Raw genomic sequence first — 20,102 nt, 5'->3', positions numbered from 1 at the left:
GATTCCAACACAACGCCCTTCTCTTTATTCTGATTTGAGGAGATTGCTTCAACAAAGCATGGGCACTCCTCCACACAAATCATAATCCCTCTCAAATGGGGTGCAACCATCGCCTTGGCTGCACTCAAAAATTCCACACCAAGAATCATGTCAAAATCATCCAACGGGACCACTATGAGTTTGGATTGAGACTCCACGCCCCAACCTTCAACATTACTGTAGCAGACCCTTGAATCGGTTTGGCCTCTGAGTTCACTGCCTTCAACCGAGTTGAACTCCCAATCACTCTCAAACCAAGTCTGGTTGCTTCCTTCTGCGCCAAAAAATTATTTGTTGCACCCGAGTCAACCATGGCCGTGACTTCTCTCCCATTAACAAATGCTTTCACATACATCAAGCCCTTGAACAAACTTGATTTCTCCGTAGTGATTGCATTGAGAAGTTGTAAGGGATTCATCCTAGAAGTTGTTTCTTGCTCGCTGCCGCTTCTTCCGTCTTGTGCGATCAGGGCATTTAACTTCTCCCTACTAGGACATTCCCTCGCCATGTGAGGACCATTGCAGATGAAACACCCCACACCTTTCTTGGCATTCGGCTGTGATCCTTTCTGGTTATTCCCACCATTACCATCTTTCTTCTTGCCATCGTAACTTTGTCCACCCTTGGACAAGAAAGGCTTCTGATTATGTTTCTTTCCTCCAGTGGATTTCTTCGAATTATCACCCTGTGAAGGATTCGAATTATACTTGTAATCCACCAATTTCTCGGCAGCCACAATCGCCGAGGGTAAATCAGTTACCGCTTGCCTCCTCAATTGAGCCCGTGCCCATGGCTGCAATCTCGACAAGAAGTTGAACATCTTGTCCTCCTCAGACATGTTCTTTATATCCAGCAACAAAGAACTATATTCTTTCACATACTCTCGCACCGAACCAGTGTGCTTTAGTTTCTTTAGGGACTCACGAGCGATCCATGCTGTGTTGCATGGAAGGAACTGATCCTTCAACTCCTTCTTCAACACTTCCCAAGTCTCGATATTGGGCCTTCCCGATCGTGTATCTTCCTCCATCCGAGTGCGCCACCATAACTTGGCATCACCCTGAAGATACATACTTGTAATGGTCACTCGATCCACATCTGGAATCCTCTCCGCCTTGAAGTATTGCTCAACGTCCCAAAGAAAATTCTCTAATTCCTTTGAGTTCCGACTACCATTGAAGGCTTTCGGTTCAGGGACTTTGATTTTCGAAGAATGGGCTGAAGATTCGGTTCCTTGGGACGGATTTGCTATCGCCCTTTTAATTACTGCTACCTCCGCATCGAGAGCCATGAATCTCTCTTTCACAGAATTTGACAGGTCCGATAGTTTGTCCACCACCCCTCTCATCTTCTCATCGAACTCTCGTCGCATATCCATCATGGCCCTGCCACAACCAGCAACTTGATCCGACGCTTCCTTCAACAAATCTCGAGCCAACATCTCAAGGGACTCCAGTTGATCAGAATGTTGTTCACCAAGAACATACAAACTGACACTATCCTCTTCGTTGGGAGAACCAACCAACTCTTCGAGCCTTTCAACCCGAGAACAAAGTTCAGCATTCGTCACCATGATTTCTGCTATTTCCCAACATGATTCCTGCTCTGATACCAGTTGTCACAAGGCTAATTTCTCACACTCAAATTTTTCCTGCGATGGCCTAGATTCACCAAAATCTAGTCAGCCAACCCAACAACCCGTTAGTATGCACACACACTCACGGTTTCCCTTTTTCCCAGCGTCACTCAACAACACACTATTGCTATCAAGTAAATGCATACACAAGCATAAGAACACACAATATACATGAAACCCTTTTCCCAACCTTGTTATTCACACAATATCAAGGAATACACTATGTTCACGCTAGACATCACACTCTGATGACTCCAGCGCCCAAAGCCTACTATATTACACAATAATAGGTTGCGGTTGACATCCCCAACCGCCCAGGCCATGTTGGACACACCAGCACATTACACATCAGCATAATCTATGCAAACTAACTAACACCTGCGTGTCAGCCATCCAAGCCCTCGCCTAGATTCCATGCATATGTCCTCCAACAGATCACTTAAGCCCACATGCATGCCTTTGGATAGACATAGGTAACTTTCGATAACCGTCATTCACGTGTGTCCCCATGCACACTGTCTGAGTAACCGTTTGCATGCATGCCCATGCAAAGTCACGTCCATCTAAGCCCATCACGTAGCCAAGCTCAGCTAACATCCCCCAATGTTGCTGAGTGCCTATGCTGCTGCTGCCTGCTGCCCCATGGCAGGTGCACTTCACTCATATGCCGCCATCCCACAAGCTAAGCATCGAGTGATGTCAAGGTCCGCCAAGCGAACCCAAGTTAGGGTCTCACACATTAAGCTTGCATGTCACTCGCCAATGCACCATGCAAGTCATTCAACTAAGATAGCATGAAAGTCACTTGGCCAATACTTACATGCATGTCTTTCGACAATACTCTTCTCGATGACACAATTATACTTAGTGAAGTTTTCCCAAGTATTGGGGAAGAATGCAACAGAGGTATGATCGCAAAGACGGGACATGCATTCAAATGACGAGGCGTGCATGCAAAGGGAGTACAACCACGCCTCCTGTAATCTATTAACTAGAGGGTATGAGTAGCGGAGGCACCACACCTGTAAGTCCTGACATCCAGACCAAGATTACACACAACACTACCTCTACAACTCGAGACCACTTGACACCAGACAAATATACAAAGCACAAGACCACCACCTGCAACCTGCAATCTATAGCTCATGGATGTCATCTTGTTCCTTGGGATCGCAATTGTGCCTTAGTTCATTAGAGTCTATATATACCCCATCCTCAAATGTGAGTAGGGGGTTGAAAATCATTGCAACACTTACTCTAAGAAATGTAAACATTTCATTAAGTTTTTGTATTTTAATCTTCATTCTAAGTCTTGTGTTTGAGTTTCGATTTTTCTGGCCTTGTGTTAGTTGACGAGTTTTACCGTTAATAGTTTAGCATCGTCTGTGGGAACGACAAGCTCAAGTCACGTCATTTTCTTACTTATCATTGCTGCAAGATGCCTAGATGCTCTGGCCATTTTTAGGGTGTCGCGATTCATCTAGATAATACTCAACTGACCATCTCCAGAAGAGAGCCACCAACACTCATGGTTGAAAAAGTTCGCCAAAACAACCAAGTACCTCAGACAAGAGGAGAGGGCGACCATCATGAAGAGGATCCGACAAACACGCACCAAGATGGAGTAAGTGCATCCATCACACTTGTTGAGGAGAATAGTCTGCAAAGGTAAAAAAGCATTGCCAATAAGGCGCACTCCACGAATATCGCGAGATCGCGAGATCCCAATACCTCGTGACATTGTCTTAGAAAAAAGAAGCAAACATACTCTATGAGCTTAAAATCCCAAACTCGCCACTATGAAGATAAGATAAACGATCTCCACTGAAAGAACCAAAGGCTAGAAACTATGGTGGCTTGCATGCAAAAGGTGTTGAGCGACATACTCAAAGGTGAAACCCAAGCCTCACATAATCTGCACAAAAACCACCAACAAGAACACAAGATTCCAACTGAACATGTTGGTGAGAGGAACTCCGTGTCATCAACAAATATCACCCCAAAGGAAGAGAGCGGAAAGGGGCTATCGCGAGACAAGAACCCTATAGATCATTCAAGGAAATGTGAGTCTACCCACCAGAGTAAGACTACAATGAGGAAAACATCCTGTGATTCTATGAAAGGACTTCACCCAAAGAGTCTCCTACTAAGGGGCACCGCGCCCTTTCAAGAGCAAAGTAAACGAAAGGCGTTATCCTTTAACCATGGCAAGAAGTCGCACGATGATGAGACAAGTGGAGTACTACTCACGAGCCCCATGTAAACTACAAGAAAAACCTAAGTTCCACTCACCAACTGTCTAGAAAAAGATGAAGGAGCTAAAAGCAGAGATGCAAATTCTCATAATGAGAGATTGCTGGATTAAAATTCTCATAATGAACTCATATGTATTAGTGTATTGCTATATATATTTGATCTAAATCAAGTTATTATTTTAGTAATTGTGGATTATTGGGTATTAAAGTGTCATGAGCTAAATGTGTAGATACCTTAAGCTACTATTAAAAAACTAGATTTTTCCGACAATTTTAAGTAGTCGGTTAATTTATTGTTGTCGGTTTCTATAATTGTCGGCAACTGTGGAAAAACTTTGGCGAAAAACAATTATTGACGGGTTAAAACTGTCAACAAAGTGAAAACTATAGCTTATAGTTTAAAACTGTTGGCTATAGTATATAATTCGTTTATTCTTCTGCCCTCTTTACTAGTTCATTTTGAAGAGTATAGGTACATGTTAAAAAGATTATGAATACTGTGCTTAATGCAATACTTTGGTCAACATTTATTTATTTCTTTTTCCAAATCTTACAAAACTAAATCAAAATGGATCCATTCTCATATCTTCCCTCTCATAATTATACACAAACACACAAATATATATTGTATGTATGTATATACATCTTAAACGATTCCAAACAAGGAAAATATATTTATAATTAAGCTATCTTCTATATACATGAATATATATATCATAACATGAGCATGCACCACATCCAAAATCGTTACTTCCATAGGTTGGGCGGACAAAAAAAAAATGAAGAGGAAAGAGTGAGTGCGTTGAGCGCAAGGGTTCGATAGAGAGAGAGAAAGCTTGGAAGGGTCAGAGTAAGAAGTGGGGGTTGGAACCAAAGCAAGGTAGTTGAATCGAAGTGAAGAAGTAAGGTTTCGTCTGCACGGAGGCTCAAATGGAGGAAATGGAGTCGTCGCCGAACGAGAGATGGGGAGAGAGTGGACGGAGAGAGCAAGGAACGGTGCCTCGATCACGAAGGACGAGGCATGGCTAGAACGGGAGAGGACATTTGAAATGAGAGAAACATTTGAAATGAGATCTGAGCGAGATTGGAGTTATATAATATGCCCCATTTAGACGACAGTTCAAAATCGTAGGCTAATGTATAGCCGACGGTTATACTTTAGCCTACGGTTCTTAATCGTCATCAATTTCAAGATATGTGATGGTGTACAACTATTGGTAATACATAACAACATTTATAAACCATTGACAATTCCAAACTATAGCTAATGATTTTACACTCACTTAATTTTATTAGCGACGGGTACTCCAAATAAGAATTTTGAAAATCGACAAAAATAGTATTTTTTATAACAGTGAGTGATATTTTTAATTTATTGAAGGGCTAAATTAAAAAATTTAAAATTAATAACTTAGCTATAAAGTTATATATTGATAAGTAACCTTAAAAAATAAGAGTGCTTTATTCTCATCTTTCTTATCAAAAGAGAATTAGAAAAATCTTAAATTTTATTTTTTGAAAAGATCATTTCTTAAAATCACTACAAAAATTATACTTATTAGATGAATTAATATCATTATTATTTTTAAATTAAGGTATATGTAATATGCTTGTTTATAAAATTAAATTTTATTATTGCAGTGATAAGAATCTTACACCACTAATTCCAAATATTCCCCCAAAACTCATTGAAATCATAGACATATAGTGAAGTAACTACTTTTTACAGTTTGGAGCGGGTGTTTAGTGTTGTCTGTATGGGTCAAAGGAGCCGCTCAAACTGACTATTTTTATTTTATTTTATTTAAACTGAGAAATGAGAATGGACCTATTTTAAAACAAACAATCAATATACTCACATATATAGAATTATTAATATGAGACTAATACTATTTGCTTTTAATGTATGTCTTTATCTTTCTCTTCTTTCGTATTAATTGGGAATAGACCTTCCCCTCAAACCAAAACATCCAAGTGGCTGCTATCTAATTACTTTCGATTGTTTAACTTTGTTTGAAATCAATGGCAACAATTGAATAACACTAACACCATGAATGAACTAGTCGTACAATTTTTGTGTGTTGTCATTTTGTTAGGCCACATTATACTCCAAGTCCAAGATAAAGGGAAAAACAAATATTGGAACTTATTTTATTAGGCTTACACCAAAACTACCATTTTATTAAATTATAGGCAAAATGTTTTAAATACTATGGACAAACTCGTTACAATAAATATGTAATTGCCTATAATTTAATAAATAACTTACCCAGTAGCAATTGTTATGATTTACTCATGGGAATATTTTAGTACTATATTAATATAAATATAAAAATGAAATAAAAATCTAATTTTTGTGGATCCCTTTCAAAATAATAATAGTATATAACATTGTGGAGTTGAAGATATATAACAATAAACATTAATTTACCAAATATTCAAATGCAGAACACGTAGACTTCTCACACTTTTATAATAAACATTTGTTAGCACTGAATTTAAAGAACTTAATTTAGCAATTTCAGTCACTTTATTTCTTTTTCTTCTAAAACAACAAGACAAAGCGAATAAAGTTACATTAATTTATTTTCTCCACTATTGCCTCGTACCATTTCTTCCTCTCCCTTTCCCATTTACCAAAACATATCCAAAAGTATATGCATATATAATAAACATACTGAATAGGTCAATTAAAAATAGAAAACACTGTTACATAAATAAAACAATAAGGAGCTTTCGTTGAAATGTAGTACATCTGAAATCCACGTGAATTATAGCCTTCTTCCTTTTTCTTTTTCAATATATAACATAAATAAAAAATAAAATATGGAGATAAAGACAACATTCAACCAAAAACAAAGTGGCATAATAATAATTGAAAAACAAGCAAAAACCAAAAATAAGAAAGCCAAACGAAAACCAAAAGCATTCTTTGTTATATCATAGTTTCTTTTTTCCTTAATTTCTTGGCTTTTTGTTATCGTCTCTTTCTCTCTTCTCGAAAATTTAAATATAATTAAAATAACTAATCACACAGCCATGGCCAACTCCGCCGAGCTACCACCACCAACTTCAAATCTCCGCCGCCGTAACTCTATATCCACTTCTTCAGTCATCCCAGCCACTCTCTCTCTTCCAGCCGCCGCCGCCGCCAAGTCTCGCCACAGCTCAAGCTTCCCAATCCAAAACCGAAATGGTTACGCGGCTCATCCGCCGCCATCCCTAGACTTCGAGCTCATCTCTTTCAAGAACTCTTCTTCTTCTTCTTCTTCCCAACCTTACACTTCATTAAAAGACCTCTTACCCTTTTCCCCTTCCGCCGTCGGGATCAACTCGCCGACGGCAGTTTCCTCCGGCTACGAGATCTCTATCCGCAACCGGCTCGTGAAGCAGGCCGCTTGGGCTTACCTCCAGCCCATGTCTTCTTCTCCCAGCTCCAACGGCTCACACTTCCTCGGCCGTATCTGGGTCAGGCTCGCCGCCGTTCACAACCCCGTCACGTCTTGTCTCGGCTTCTTCAGACGAGTCGTAGTTCCTACTTTGATCAGAGCCGTTGATCGGATTCTCATTGCCCTTCGAGTCCGTTCGGCCAGATAACGGTGATTATAATTTCTAATTACGTTTTCATGCTCTGTTTTTTCTTTGCTTGGGTGAGAAATTGTAATGAAAATCACTAGTAAAAAGAAGCCATCTTTTTTTTTTTTTTTGATTTTATAAAATGGAAATCAGCATATATTACAGGAATAAAAATAAATAAATAAAAAAAAAAAGAAAGAAAGAAATGAATTTCTACATTTGAATGAGTAAGAAGTTTTGAACCCAATTATCCTATTTGTTTTTAGTTGATTTTTGTACAAGTATTTGTGTGTTACAAATTCTAACTGAGTGGTTTGAATCGCCTAAGCCTTTGGCGAGCTTGGTTAAAAAGACCACCTTCTGAGTTAGTAGTAGGAGCAACTCCACCATCTTGTTTGACAGGTTCAGCCATGAATTCTTTTACAATATGTACATACTCTGTTTCTTTGTGGGGTTGAACTTGAACAATCTTAGATTTCATTGTATCAGATGTGGCATGGTTGGTTGTTCTGTTTCTCTGTTCATCGTTTTTCTGCAAAAGTCATATCACTTCGTTTAGTGGTTCGGTTATTATGTCTATTTTCAGACTCAGATTTCCTAGGCAGCAATTTGTGTTACATGGAATGAGGTAGAAAATGAAGTTTCTTGAATCTTCTCGTGATTCTGTCCAACTAGCTAGGGAACCTATAAACTATCAAAAGTAATCCGTGAATGGATATTTTGATGTGAGCAGGTAAGTATTGGTCTCCCAACTCCTAGTACTATGCCATAGAATATAGAATTAGTCTTATTCTTACCTAAAATGAACAAGATTAGTTGAGAATAAAAGAAAGAAGGAAAATGACAACTAGAAATCTACCTCAGTACCATTATGGCTGCCAAACTTTCCCGACTGAGCAGCAACGTATTGTATGACTTGAAAGAATGCTGTCTGGCCCAATTCAGTACAGTTTTTCCAGTAGAAAAGGGCCAAATCCCAGGCCCTTGCTCTGTACTCCAGTAGCTTATGATCAATGTCTATTTCATGCTTTGTGACATAAGGCCGTAATATGGCATCGTAGACATAATCAGATCCCTACATAAATTATAATACATTTATCAAAATCATCAAAATTTCTCATCTTAATGCTCTTCTCTAAATTGAATCTGTTAATTTACCTTGGTCTTCGGATACCAAAGATAGATGAAAAGGGCCAGCTTGAGCTCTCCATACATGGGCAACCTTAAAAAAAAAAATCATCAGCATCAGATATCCAATAAATTCTACAGATGCATAGTTTATTGAACGAAAATTTATAGGTAATACCATGAAATGAATATGTCCCCAACTCTCTCTAGCACTGATAGAATGGCTACAAGGATCCTGCAAAAATTTCAGTTAAAATTAGCAAAACAAGGTTATTCTTTGGTCTGACCATACTGACCTAAAACATACGTTAAAGAGGTTAAACAAATGCATTTGTTGATACATGATAGATAAAGACACCTATTGTTTATGCATATGTTTTTTCAATGGTTCCAAAAAAAATAAAATTAAATAAAAAAAAGGATCTTTACTATTTTATGCCGGTTACTGTATCAAAATACATATTGAGCATTTGAGTTATGATCAATTACTGTACATTATATTCTAGATTGCTTGCACCCATCATGAAAGCAATTCCCAAAATCTTTCTCATTCATTCCTCTTAAACCTAAATCCCATTTCTGGTTGCTTAAACTTTAAACCCATGAATAAGACAATTTCAATAAGCTTTCTTTGGTATTCATTCTTTCTTACACCCCCTCTTTTAATCTAATTGCTTGCACTCATAAGCAATTAAAATTAAATTTACATCATCTCTCACAAATCATCAACGGCCATAAATTTGAATTAATTACTTTCATAACCAATGTGTGATAACTTCCTAAGAATATGCCATGTCTAATGCCGAATTTTTTTTATAATTAATCATATAAAATCCTCTAAATATTTGACCAAATCATATGCTGTTTCTCTACTTTATTTTCATTTTAAAATGTATTATATTTGTTTAAAAATTAATCGCTGATTACCCGGAGTTAATGCAGAGAATCATATACAAATTCCATGAAAATCAGTGATAAAGAACAATTAAATAAAAAAAACAAAAGTAAAATTCCAAATTCAGTTGAAGAATGAGGGAATCGCTCTTACCAATATTGACACCAAAATCGAAGTTCTTCATTTTGGGCTCTGTTCCTTTCCACCACTTTGTAACACTCAAACGCAGGGTATGCATACCCAAAAACCATTCTATAACCCAATCCAAAAAGTGTTTCAAGATTTATCCATAAGAGAAAGAAAAGAAAAACACGAATAGATTGAAAGAACTTACACAAGGATTCTGGAAATCAACTCCCCCAACATTCTTTAATGTCTCGTTTTCTATATTCACCACTAATCGAAATAATCACTGCAACTTCCATAAATATTAGTTTCAATAATTAAACGAATCAGTAAAACATGCATTAACATTCCAAAAGGAAAAAAAAAAAACGCATTTACCTTTTGTAAAGACGGGAAGTAACGAGATTCAGTCCAATCCAATCCAGAGACTCAGATTATTACTTTTTGTTTATTAAATTTCCAAAAAGGAAAGAAGAAGAAGATGAAGATGAAGAAGAGAGATGAAATGGGTATGAATCGTTTGGGAGAAGGGGATTGGATTCTGTAAATGAAAATGAGAAGAAAGGAAATGAGATCAATTCTCTTAAAAAACTAATCTTTCTATTGTTCTTCCATATTTATATTTATAATAAATATTATTAAAAAAAGAGAGGGATTTGAGTTTTCTTGCAGTGGACGCTTCTTTTATAAAAATGCACGCAATTCACTGAGTCTAGAGAGAGAAAGAGAGAGAGAGAGGCATTTCTTGTGATTCTTCAAAGGAGAAAACGAACCCCTTTACCGTTTGGCGGTTAAAGTTTTCTGCAATCAAGGGTATTTTTGTCATTTTATATATAAATATAGTTATATAGATATATATATACCCACGTTCTCGACATTATCTTAATTTTTCCGAATGGAGATTTGGATTTTTTTGTTTTTTTTCTTATTAATATTTGCTGCTGGTTAAGTTTTTACAAGTCCCCCAAGAAAAAAAACTAAGTAAAATGACTTAAAAGTACAGCATCACGAGTTTATAAAAGATGAGTGGTGTGATGATGGATCATCATGACTCGTGAGTCAATTTTAATTATAGAACGTGGTTGGTTTTTGTTATTTATTCTGGAAAAAAGTTGAAATTATTTTCATGTGTTGTCTTTCTCTAAGGAAAAAAAGAGAGATCAGAGGGCATGGTTAGAAAAAAAGATTATAACAATACTAATAAAATACGTATAGACTTAGTCAAATTTTGTTAATTACCATCTTATTTGAAATAGTCCTTAAAAGAGTATACAATTCCATTCCAATAAAAATAATAAAATTGAAATTTTTTGAATCATCCAGATAATTTGGGAATAATTAATAAAGGAGTCAACGGAAAAGTAAAATTCTAAGGCAAAAACTTATCTTTTTCTTTATATTATTCATAGTTTATAATTAATATGTGTCTCTTTTAACGAGCAGCATATACATATAGATATAACTTTATTAAAAATGTTTAAATACAATTGAGGGGTATTATTGACATAGTTTTATAAAATATGTTAAAGAGCATTGATAATTAAATAATTAATTAATGTTCATTTAATTATTATTTGTCATTGAATCCGTCAATTATTAGAACTGTTGGACATCCATGATACAACTAATAAATACCGCATTTTCCTTAACTTATTTCTTTGTCGTTTTTCTTTTTAGTTTTTACAACATTTAAAATAAATAAATAAATTGGTCTTGACTGAAAAATAAAATAGGGTGTATTTCGTGGGTCATATTCATATTGTATGAAGATTTATGTATTACAAGTATACAATAAATTTGAATACGATCAGTTTAATAATTATGTCAAATAAATAAAATCTAAATATTATTAATAGTTTTACGTACAATACAACACAACACATATAACTTCTTTATATATATATTTTTGTTTAAATATGTCAAATCATATTAAAGACATATTTGTAACATATTTAAAACGTATGTTAAAATACAAAAATAACTTTAAATAAAATATTAATAAATTAATTTTTTTATTAACTATGTCAATTCGAACACAATTTAAATTTATTAAAGACAAATTCAAACCGATTAATTGTCTTGCAAATTTCGAGTCGTGTTATCTTATTTGACCTGTTTTACTAGTCTAACCAAAAATTAAATAAATTGGTGTTTGTATTATATATTATACAATATAAGCTATGATATTATACAATATATAACCTATGTTTTAATAATTTAAAAATCCTTAATAACCAAATACCTTGAAAATGTCCCTCCATGATGTGGTATGCCTAACCAGGTCCCACGCTACAAGTATAACTAACTAACCCTCCTTCAAACCTCACAATTTAAGTATTAAAACTAGTCTTCCTAGTCCTACAACTCCACTCCCATTACTCACCTATAAATATTAATAAATTTATCAAATATCTTTAAATCTGCCAAATCATTAAACCGTTTGCAAATTTAATGTGTCATCCATTTAATATAATTAACTGCTAACATGAACTGCATTTATGTACACTATTGTACACGTGACACGTTTATATTAATACACCTACTATAACTATTTAAAAATTATAAAAAAAAATAAATTAGTTATAAAATAAATAAAATAATTTTTTTATTCTTAATTTCTTCCTTGACTCTCTCATTTCTAAGTGAAATCTAGTTATTACACACATATATGATCCCAAGTAATTTTAAAGAAAATAAAACTTTATAATAACTTGAAAAATTCAACTTTTATTCAGATCAATAATAGATCAGTACAAAAATTAATACAACATTTACATAATAAACTACTGGTAATAAGGTGGTAAATGTTCGCTATTCTAGGGATTCTTTATTAGCGAGCCATTAAGCCAAGTTAATTTATAAACCCCGGTTCTAATTACAGCTTCAATGATGTACGGGCCTTCCCAGTTCGGGTTGATCGAACACTCCAACTGTTAGATCTTACATGTTTGTAAATACACGTCTCAACACCAAATCTCCTACTTTAAACAACCTCTTTCGAACTCTGTGGTTAAAGTACCTCGTGATACGATATTGATAAGTAACATTAGTTATTTGTGACTCATTGTATTTTTCTTCAAGAAGATCCGAAGACATATTTAGAAGTTTTTGGTTTTGCTCTTGATTGTAGAGTTCACGCTTATGGGTCGCAATGTTAACCTCTATAGGTAACATTACTTCTGAGCCAAATGCTAATGAAAATGGAGTGTGTCCTGTTGTTGTTTTTTCTGTAGTTTTGTGGGCCTAGAGCACTTGTGGTAGCTCGACAACCCATCTTCCTTTGGCAGCATCTAACTTCTTCTTAATAGTATCCTTCAAGGTTTTATTAATAGCTTCTACTTGCCCATTTACTTGAGGCCTCAATACGAGCGAGAAGCTCTTAATTATTTTATTCCTTTCACAGAATCAGTGAATAGTTTTCCATCAAACTGAGTTCCATTATCATATATTATCTTGATTGGAATTCCAAACCTACATATGATGTTCTTGATGACAAAATCAAGAACCTTCTTGCATGTGATGGAAACCAGAGGTTCGACTTCTGTTCATTTTGTGAAGAAGTCAATTGCCACAACTGCATACTTTGGTCCACCTCGTCCTGTGGGTAAAGCCCCAATCAGGTCAATTTCCCATATCACAAATGGGTATGGCGAGGTCATCATCCTTAGCTTGGTTGGTGGTACACGAGGTATATGTGAGAACTTTTGGCATTTGTCGCATCCCTTGTCTGTCTGTCTGTCTCTCTCTATTTGTCATGGTCTCATCTCTCTCTCTCTGCATATATATATATCTCTAGATCTAAGGTTTTTCATAATTGTTTTTTGCAATTTTCTTGATATATTTGTGTGTAGATATTCTTATTTGGGTATTATTGTGTCATTTGTTTTGATATATGAGAAAAGATAATGGTTGTGGAGGAAATAAATTTAGGGTTTTCAGATTTGAGTTTTGGGACTGAGATTTTGTTTATATATTTGTGTGTTTATTTGTTTGTTGGATTTGGATTTATTTAAATTTGGTTGAGTGTTGTTTAATATTTTTGTGTGATATGGATTTAAAAAATAGGTTGTGGTGGTAGTTTCGGTAGTAGTGGATGGTGGTGTTTACGGTGGTTATGGATGGTTGTGGTTTCGGTAGTGGTGGGTGGTGGTGTTTACGGTGGCTACGGATGATGGTGGTTTCGGTAGTGGTGGGTGGTGGTGTTTACGGTGACTATGGATGGTGGTGGTGGTGACAGTGTATAGACTAAAGAAGAAGAATAAAAGAAAAATATTAAAGAAAAAAGTATTTTTTTTTTCAGAAAATATGATATGGTTGAAATAAAAAATAATCTTTTTTTATTTTTTATTTTAATTTATTTTAATATAATTATTTACATGGACCAATAAAATTGTACCACTTGTATACTGTATCCACGTGGACAATCCAACCTGACAGTTAACAACTAAATTTGGATGGAAGTTATAAATTAGTAACGGTATTGTAGTTTTGGGGATTTTACCGCCAAAATTTAAATTTTGAAGATTAATTGCAAGCAAAGTAAAACTATTAGAGGTTTTTCCGCAATTAATCCTAATTTTTATTAACAATGTTGTATTGTTAAAAGAACAAAATAAAAGAAAATGCTATTTTTCAATTATTTTGTAAGGAAAGCTTATTGGGATAACTTCAAAAGTATTAAGTCTCATTTCAGGCCCATTCACTCACTGGATAAGCCCATATGCTTAAAAGCTGAGGCCCATTTATGAAGAAGAAATAGAAGGAAAGAAAAACAAAGGCACAGTTCTTGCTCGACCAAAAAAACTAAGCAATTCCTAACTACCAGGACTCCCATGTTTCAACGAACGTTACTCAGAATTCAGATAAGGGGTGTTTTACCAAAAACAAATCACCATAATTATGCTTTTAATAAATATGGAAATTTATAAAATTAGTACAAATTAATAAAGACAAATGCTACTTCACAATCACATTATTTCTTCACTTGCCAGACCCATTAGGCTCTCTCTCCATTTCTGCCATTTCAGGTAAAATTACTTCAAACATTAATGTTTATTGACCACCATGATTAAGTTGTTAGTTCTCTAAATATAATTCTTGTATTCCCACGGTTTAGAATAATACCCAGTTCTTTATTTTATCTTCAAGGTCGAAAAGTAGATCATATTGTGTGGTGAGCGAAATGGGTCGCCAAGTTCTGCAGTCTAAAACTAAAAAGCTTGCTAATTTTCGATTATGCAATGTGTCAAGGTACATGGGTTCCTTTTACTTTTTAATTTCTTTTAGTTCTGTTCTAATTTGGTAACTAATTTATTTTGTTTTAGTTACGATACTGAAATATTGGAGATTATTGCTGAGAAGCCAGTATTTCATGCTCTAGTGATCCCTGGAAATCCAGGTATGTTTATTTAATTTGAGTATTGGGTACTGGTGCTTGGCTGTAAAATTTTAGTCAAAATGATTTCATTATTTCATTTATTTATTTGGGATATTTGGTTATTTGAAGGTGCTGTTCTATTTTATAAAGAATTTGTTGAATCACTTTATGAGTGGCTTGGAGGAAGTGTGTCCGTGACAGGTAAGAAATGAAAGACTTACAACATTTCTTATTTGATTTTTTCTTGTATTTGTTTTTAGATTCATAGCTGAATGATTTGTGAGCTTGGATCGCTATTTTATTAATCTGTTGCATTTTACTGTGTTTGATCAGCTGTTGGGCATATATCTCATACCAAAAAGGTACTATATTTGCTAGTTTCTCCTTATATCATTGTATTGTACTACCATGTATGTTACATGTTTACTGGTTTGGCCTTTTGTAAACTACAATAGTGAAGATGATGCTGTCTGGAAAATAATTTGTTAATCCATAGAAATTAAAAAATTTAATTCCAATTTTATGACTGATCTGAAGAAAGCTTCAAGTGCAGCACAACTTGTTTATATTTTTATGTCAAATTTTCTTTTTGTCAGGATTCGGAACGTGGAAGGTTGTTCTCATTGCAAGAACAAATTGATCATAAGGTGACAACATTCTGCATGACCCTTTATCTGTTCTGAGCAAATTCCTGGCCTTCAAATCTCCATCTAAATTCATGCTTTTGCAGATAGACTTCATCAAACATGAGTTACAAAATAAACAAGTTCCTATAATACTGGTAAGAATATAGTCATCTTGTTGTTTGTTTGTTGTTTATAAGTGTTGTTGAATGCTCATAAGCTGTTTTTTTGGAGGACATAGTTTAAACAGCATTAGTAATTCAGTTTCATATTAGGTTTATGGATGAAAGTTTGATTCTCATAAAGAATCCTAAAATAGGTTCTTATAATAAACATTGCATGATGTTTGCTAATATTATTTCCATTAGTAAGAGAGGAAAGTTCTTTCCTTTTTCTAATCTTTACAGTGTGTTTTCCCTTGTTTTGTTTCTCTTACCTGACAGTGTTGCTAGTTGTAATAAGATCGTCTCTCAATATAAGAATATAAGCTGTTGTTATCTATTTATTACTTTGCAGGTTGGGCACTCAATCGGTGCATACATGTGTATTGAAATGTTTAAAAGAAATCAAGAGCAGGTAATGATTGCTTGTTCATTTCATTTAGTGTGTTCATGTTGCTGATCATATTTTTCTTCTAGAAAGTAACCTCTTCGACACCTCTTTGAGCATTGTAGGTGTTATACTGCATCGGACTGTATCCATTTTTGGCTTTAGATCTACAATCCCAGAAACAGTCTATCATCGGCAAGATTGCTGTGTATATCTTTTCTTGTTACTTTATTCTCTCCTATGAATATGTGTTAAAAGGAATCTAGTCAACTTCATGTGCACTGCAGTAACTTTTTTGTACTTTGCTGTGACTAGTTATCAGTCTTGTCATTTGTTCATATACAAACAGCTCCATTGGATGATAGAATAATGACATATTGAGTGATTTCGGTGTAAAAATATTTTTTCGTCCTATTACAAATTGCACATTGCTTCTGTGGGGTTTCTTCTTTAGTTTGACATTCCATATTATAGCATCAAAGCGATTAACAGCGTGAAAGAATGTGTTTCAGGTCCCCCGTTGTAAGTGTGGTCCTCAGTTCCATTGTAGCTTCATTAGGATTCTTACCAAGCTGGGCTTTAAGGTTAATTGTTAGTAAATCTGTTGGGAAATCATGGTCTAGTACTGCAGTTGAGGTTACTTGCTCTCACTTGACAAAGGCAAGAATATTGAATCTTCTTTATTTCTAACTTTTTCTAATATAAATTGGTCATTATTTGTGGACTTTCCACAATTTATAATGAAGGTTCTTATAGTCTGTGTATGCATGTGATTAGAAAGTTTTATGTTGGAAATTTGCAGTTCCATACAATGCGGAATGTTCTCTTTATGGCAATGACCGAATTCAAGAAGGTAATCTATTTTTATGAGATCAATAATATTTGGTTATCACATAGTCAAGTTTATTGTATAGACCTCTCATTATATTTGACATGTATGTTAAGAAGATCTATGTATAGACTAAATTGTTCAACTCTTTGTTCTGCTTTCTGTCAACTTCACAATAATAGCTATCCTTGTCTGTTTCTAGTAAGATATGTTTGATAGGAATATTAAATTGAAGTGTCAATTTCTGGCTATTGGCATCCTATGCTAGCTTTCAGAAACTCCAGATTGGACATTTATGAGAGAGAAACACCATAGAATTGCGTTTTTGTTTGGCATTGACGATCACTGGGGACCACTGCAAATGTATGAAGAGGTAAGTGATGGTATTTCATTACTCAAATCACCACTTGCAAAACTTTAGATAGATGATATATCATAAAATTCATGCTCAATTATGGCCCTCCGAACATGAAATTTCTTTTTTCTTATCTGAAATTTCTGAAGATGAATACATTTTACTGTTCGGCATTGACAACTGATTAGATTATACAAGGAGTTTGTCTCAGACACCTTAAATTAAAGGCCAATCTATTATCAAAGATTTCGGTTTCTTTTCTATTAAACGATTACATAGTTCAATCTAAAGTAATTATCTCTTGTAGCCAGTTATTCCTAATAACCTTCCTTTCATTTGTTAAATTAAAATGGTAATTCAGAGCTTTATAGGAGGTTGTTGACTATCATGACCATTCATGATTCTGCATATCAATATGGCTCTATCTTCATAGACCATAATCTGATCAGCCAAATGGTCTGACTGCTATTCCTGCCGTATTAGAAACACTAATAGAGAATCAAGTCCATTACTTTCTTCTCAAATAAGATAATCTTAGAGTGGGAATGTGCTATAGATGCTATATATAGAAATAGTTATTCCATGAACAATCTTCCAAACTCAACCATTGCATGATGCGGGTTGTCTCCTATAGACACGAAATGCTCGGTCCACCCTTTGTTATTGAAATTCAAGCCTGCTGAGTTTTCATTTTAAGTTCCTAGAGTAGATTTTGTTAATGCATAATAAGCTGGAGGTGATTATACAACAACTAACAAGGGTTGGCAAGCATTTGGAAGAAGAATAGAGAGGGCTCATTTTAAATGCTCATAGTTGGTGAAGTTATTCGTTTTCCTTCAAACCTTTTTTGTTTTCCTCTTTATAACTCCACTTTTGCTTTTGGCATTTTGTACTTTTCAACTAATTGTTTATGCTTTTCTGGTACTTTGTCTATGCCACACAGATCTCCAGGCAGGTCCCAGATATTTCTCTATCACTTGAAAGAGAGGGCCACACTCATGCTTTCTCTTGCACTGAGGTTGGCTCAACTTGGGTTGCTCAGCATGTGGCCAATTTAATCAAAAACCAAATTTCAAGCTCAACTCACTAAGACAGTTCAACACACTAGTCACTATTTTAGATATGACACTAATTATGGTGTCAAATTAGTAAAAAATTCAGTGTTTTTATTTTATTTTTATTTGGTGTACCTTGTTGAGTTAGTATAATTACCATAATTAAGATGATGGTATGCTATAAACATTGTATTTGTTATTGTTAGATATATGAAACTTCTGGTGAAAAAATAAAGAAAAAGAAGACAAGTTTGGAAAAAGATAAGTTGTGTCTCGTGATACCATACCTACAAATTATGTTGATATTTGTATACCAAGTAATAAAAATGAAAGGAAAATTTGAGGACGAAGTAGCCCGTGATTGGAGTGTTCCAATGGATGATGGTATATAGTTGCAAGTGCTTTCTTGTTTGTTCCATAATACACATCATATCATATGGTGAATTGTTTTTATTTACTTTTATTAGATTTATTAATTAAGTTTGTTTTTTAATAAGAGAACGCTGCACATCAAGACAACAAGTATTAATATTGAAGGTATTAGTAGTTGTTTGTATAGCAAAAGGCAACGAATACTATAAAAGAAAATAATTGAGAGAGAGAAAATGGAAGGTTTAAGAAATGTTGAAGATTAGAATGCTTTGCTCTTGGTGTTTGGTGGTTGTGATATTTTCCTTAAAAATAGTAAAAAGAAATGTTGAAGATCTTTGTTGTGAGTTTTGGGTTTGAGGTGGTTCAAGACTCAAGTATGGTTTTCCTCTGCCAGAGGAGCAAGCGTGGGTGTGGCTCTTCCTTTCTTACTTCCACTCATTACTCTTCAAATTTTGACCATCAAAACCCCACTTCAATGTTTGTATGTTTTTGTTTGAATTTATAATAATATATACATATATTTATATAAATGTATAAGGACTTTATATGTTTTTGCTTTCCACATTTTGGAGAAATTATAACAATTTTATATGTATATGTGTATATTGTGGTTGTGAGAGACATTTTAGTGGTGTAAATTTTAAAAATAAAATTTAAAATAGTTAATTACCTGTGTATATAATAAAAAAGACTCATGTACAACTAATTAATTGAAATCTTATACTCCATACCAAAAATAATTCAGAATTTTTTGACAACTAGCTAAATACTTACTATAATTATAATGTTTATTATCACTATTTCCAAAAATAAAATAGTAGTTGAGCAAAGTGATGTCTATTTTTTAAAAAATTCTTGAATAAATATATATACATGATATTATTCTACAATTGGCACATTATAAATTAATTTGAGTAGTGATGGTAATTTTCTCATGAATTTTCTATATAATTGAGTTTTATTTGGATTATGAAGTAAATGTAATATGATTTGATTAATTTTAGACTATAGTTGTGTTCTAATTTTTATTTAAAATATTAGTAAATTTCTTTTTATTAATGAGATAGAAACTTAACCTGCAGGGACAGGCATCGTGAGTAAGACAGGGATTCCTTATCTAAAATAGGAAAGATAGCATGGATGCGAATAGCTTTCCATTCCCTTTAAACAAGGTAAGAATTGCATATTTCACTCAGAGGAATCTGGTTTAACTTTTTTTTTTTATTATTTATTTTGTGATATTATTATCTCTATGTGCTAACTCACTGAGATTCCAAATCTCCGAGT

General features: G+C 34.3%; 3 protein-coding genes across 6 annotated transcripts; 2 read left to right on the top strand and 1 right to left on the bottom strand.

The window, feature by feature from the left end:
* Window positions 1–6,792: 6,792 nt before the first annotated feature.
* Window positions 6,793–10,447, bottom strand: LOC115701395 (HVA22-like protein i). Of its 3 annotated transcripts, none has more exons than XM_030629181.2 (7): window positions 10,034–10,447; window positions 9,864–9,941; window positions 9,683–9,781; window positions 8,813–8,869; window positions 8,665–8,728; window positions 8,374–8,581; window positions 6,793–8,038 (listed from the first exon to the last, which is right to left on the bottom strand). In XM_030629181.2, the coding sequence occupies exons 2-7, from the start codon at window positions 9,893–9,895 to the stop codon at window positions 8,028–8,030; spliced, it is 471 nt and encodes a 156-aa protein (XP_030485041.1). In that variant the 5' UTR covers window positions 9,896–9,941; window positions 10,034–10,447; the 3' UTR covers window positions 6,793–8,027. The 3 variants fall into 3 exon arrangements, with proteins under 3 accessions (XP_030485041.1, XP_060958475.1, XP_030485040.1); XM_061102492.1 differs by having other exon boundaries at window positions 8,366–8,581; window positions 9,864–9,947; window positions 10,034–10,422; XM_030629180.2 differs by having other exon boundaries at window positions 8,366–8,581; window positions 10,034–10,421.
* On the top strand, window positions 6,970–7,722 carry LOC115701396 (uncharacterized). The gene has a single exon (XM_030629183.2). The coding sequence runs from the start codon at window positions 6,970–6,972 to the stop codon at window positions 7,525–7,527; it is 558 nt and encodes a 185-aa protein (XP_030485043.1). The 3' UTR covers window positions 7,528–7,722.
* Window positions 10,448–14,417: 3,970 nt separating the features above from the next.
* Window positions 14,418–18,703, top strand: LOC115701142 (uncharacterized). 2 transcript variants are annotated; one of them, XM_030628848.2, is made up of 13 exons: window positions 14,418–14,682; window positions 14,804–14,905; window positions 14,980–15,053; window positions 15,162–15,233; window positions 15,366–15,394; window positions 15,629–15,679; window positions 15,763–15,813; window positions 16,172–16,231; window positions 16,330–16,412; window positions 16,717–16,864; window positions 17,007–17,057; window positions 17,302–17,406; window positions 18,332–18,703. In XM_030628848.2, exons 1-13 carry the CDS (start codon window positions 14,609–14,611, stop codon window positions 18,476–18,478), a joined length of 1,047 nt encoding a protein of 348 aa, XP_030484708.2. In that variant the 5' UTR covers window positions 14,418–14,608; the 3' UTR covers window positions 18,479–18,703. The 2 variants fall into 2 exon arrangements, with proteins under 2 accessions (XP_030484708.2, XP_060958473.1); XM_061102490.1 differs by lacking the exon at window positions 18,332–18,703 and having other exon boundaries at window positions 14,428–14,682; window positions 17,236–17,348.
* The last annotated feature ends 1,399 nt before the right edge of the window (window positions 18,704–20,102 follow it).

This window comes from Cannabis sativa, chromosome 8 (assembly GCF_029168945.1).
Source record: "Cannabis sativa cultivar Pink pepper isolate KNU-18-1 chromosome 8, ASM2916894v1, whole genome shotgun sequence".
Lineage (NCBI taxonomy): Eukaryota > Viridiplantae > Streptophyta > Magnoliopsida > Rosales > Cannabaceae > Cannabis > Cannabis sativa.
The sequence above is the reverse complement of the archived record's forward strand: the minus strand, read 5'-3'. Positions and strand labels throughout refer to the sequence as shown.

Excerpts from the sequence above, each read along its gene's own strand:
- LOC115701142 (XM_030628848.2), top strand. The coding sequence starts at position 14,609 with ATGCTACTTCACAATCACATTATTTCTTCACTTGCCAGACCCATTAGG. Across the intron at positions 14,906-14,979 it reads CGATTATGCAATGTGTCAAG|TTACGATACTGAAATATTGG; the intron begins GTACATGGGTTC and ends ATTTTGTTTTAG. Across the intron at positions 15,680-15,762 it reads AAGAACAAATTGATCATAAG|ATAGACTTCATCAAACATGA; the intron begins GTGACAACATTC and ends ATGCTTTTGCAG.
- LOC115701396 (XM_030629183.2), top strand. The coding sequence starts at position 6,970 with ATGGCCAACTCCGCCGAGCTACCACCACCAACTTCAAATCTCCGCCGC.
- LOC115701395 (XM_061102492.1), bottom strand. The coding sequence starts at position 9,895 with ATGTTGGGGGAGTTGATTTCCAGAATCCTTGT. Across the intron at positions 8,870-9,682 it reads CGATTTTGGTGTCAATATTG|GATCCTTGTAGCCATTCTAT; the intron begins GTAAGAGCGATT and ends AAATTTTTGCAG. Across the intron at positions 8,039-8,365 it reads GCAGCCATAATGGTACTGAG|AAAAACGATGAACAGAGAAA; the intron begins GTAGATTTCTAG and ends TGACTTTTGCAG.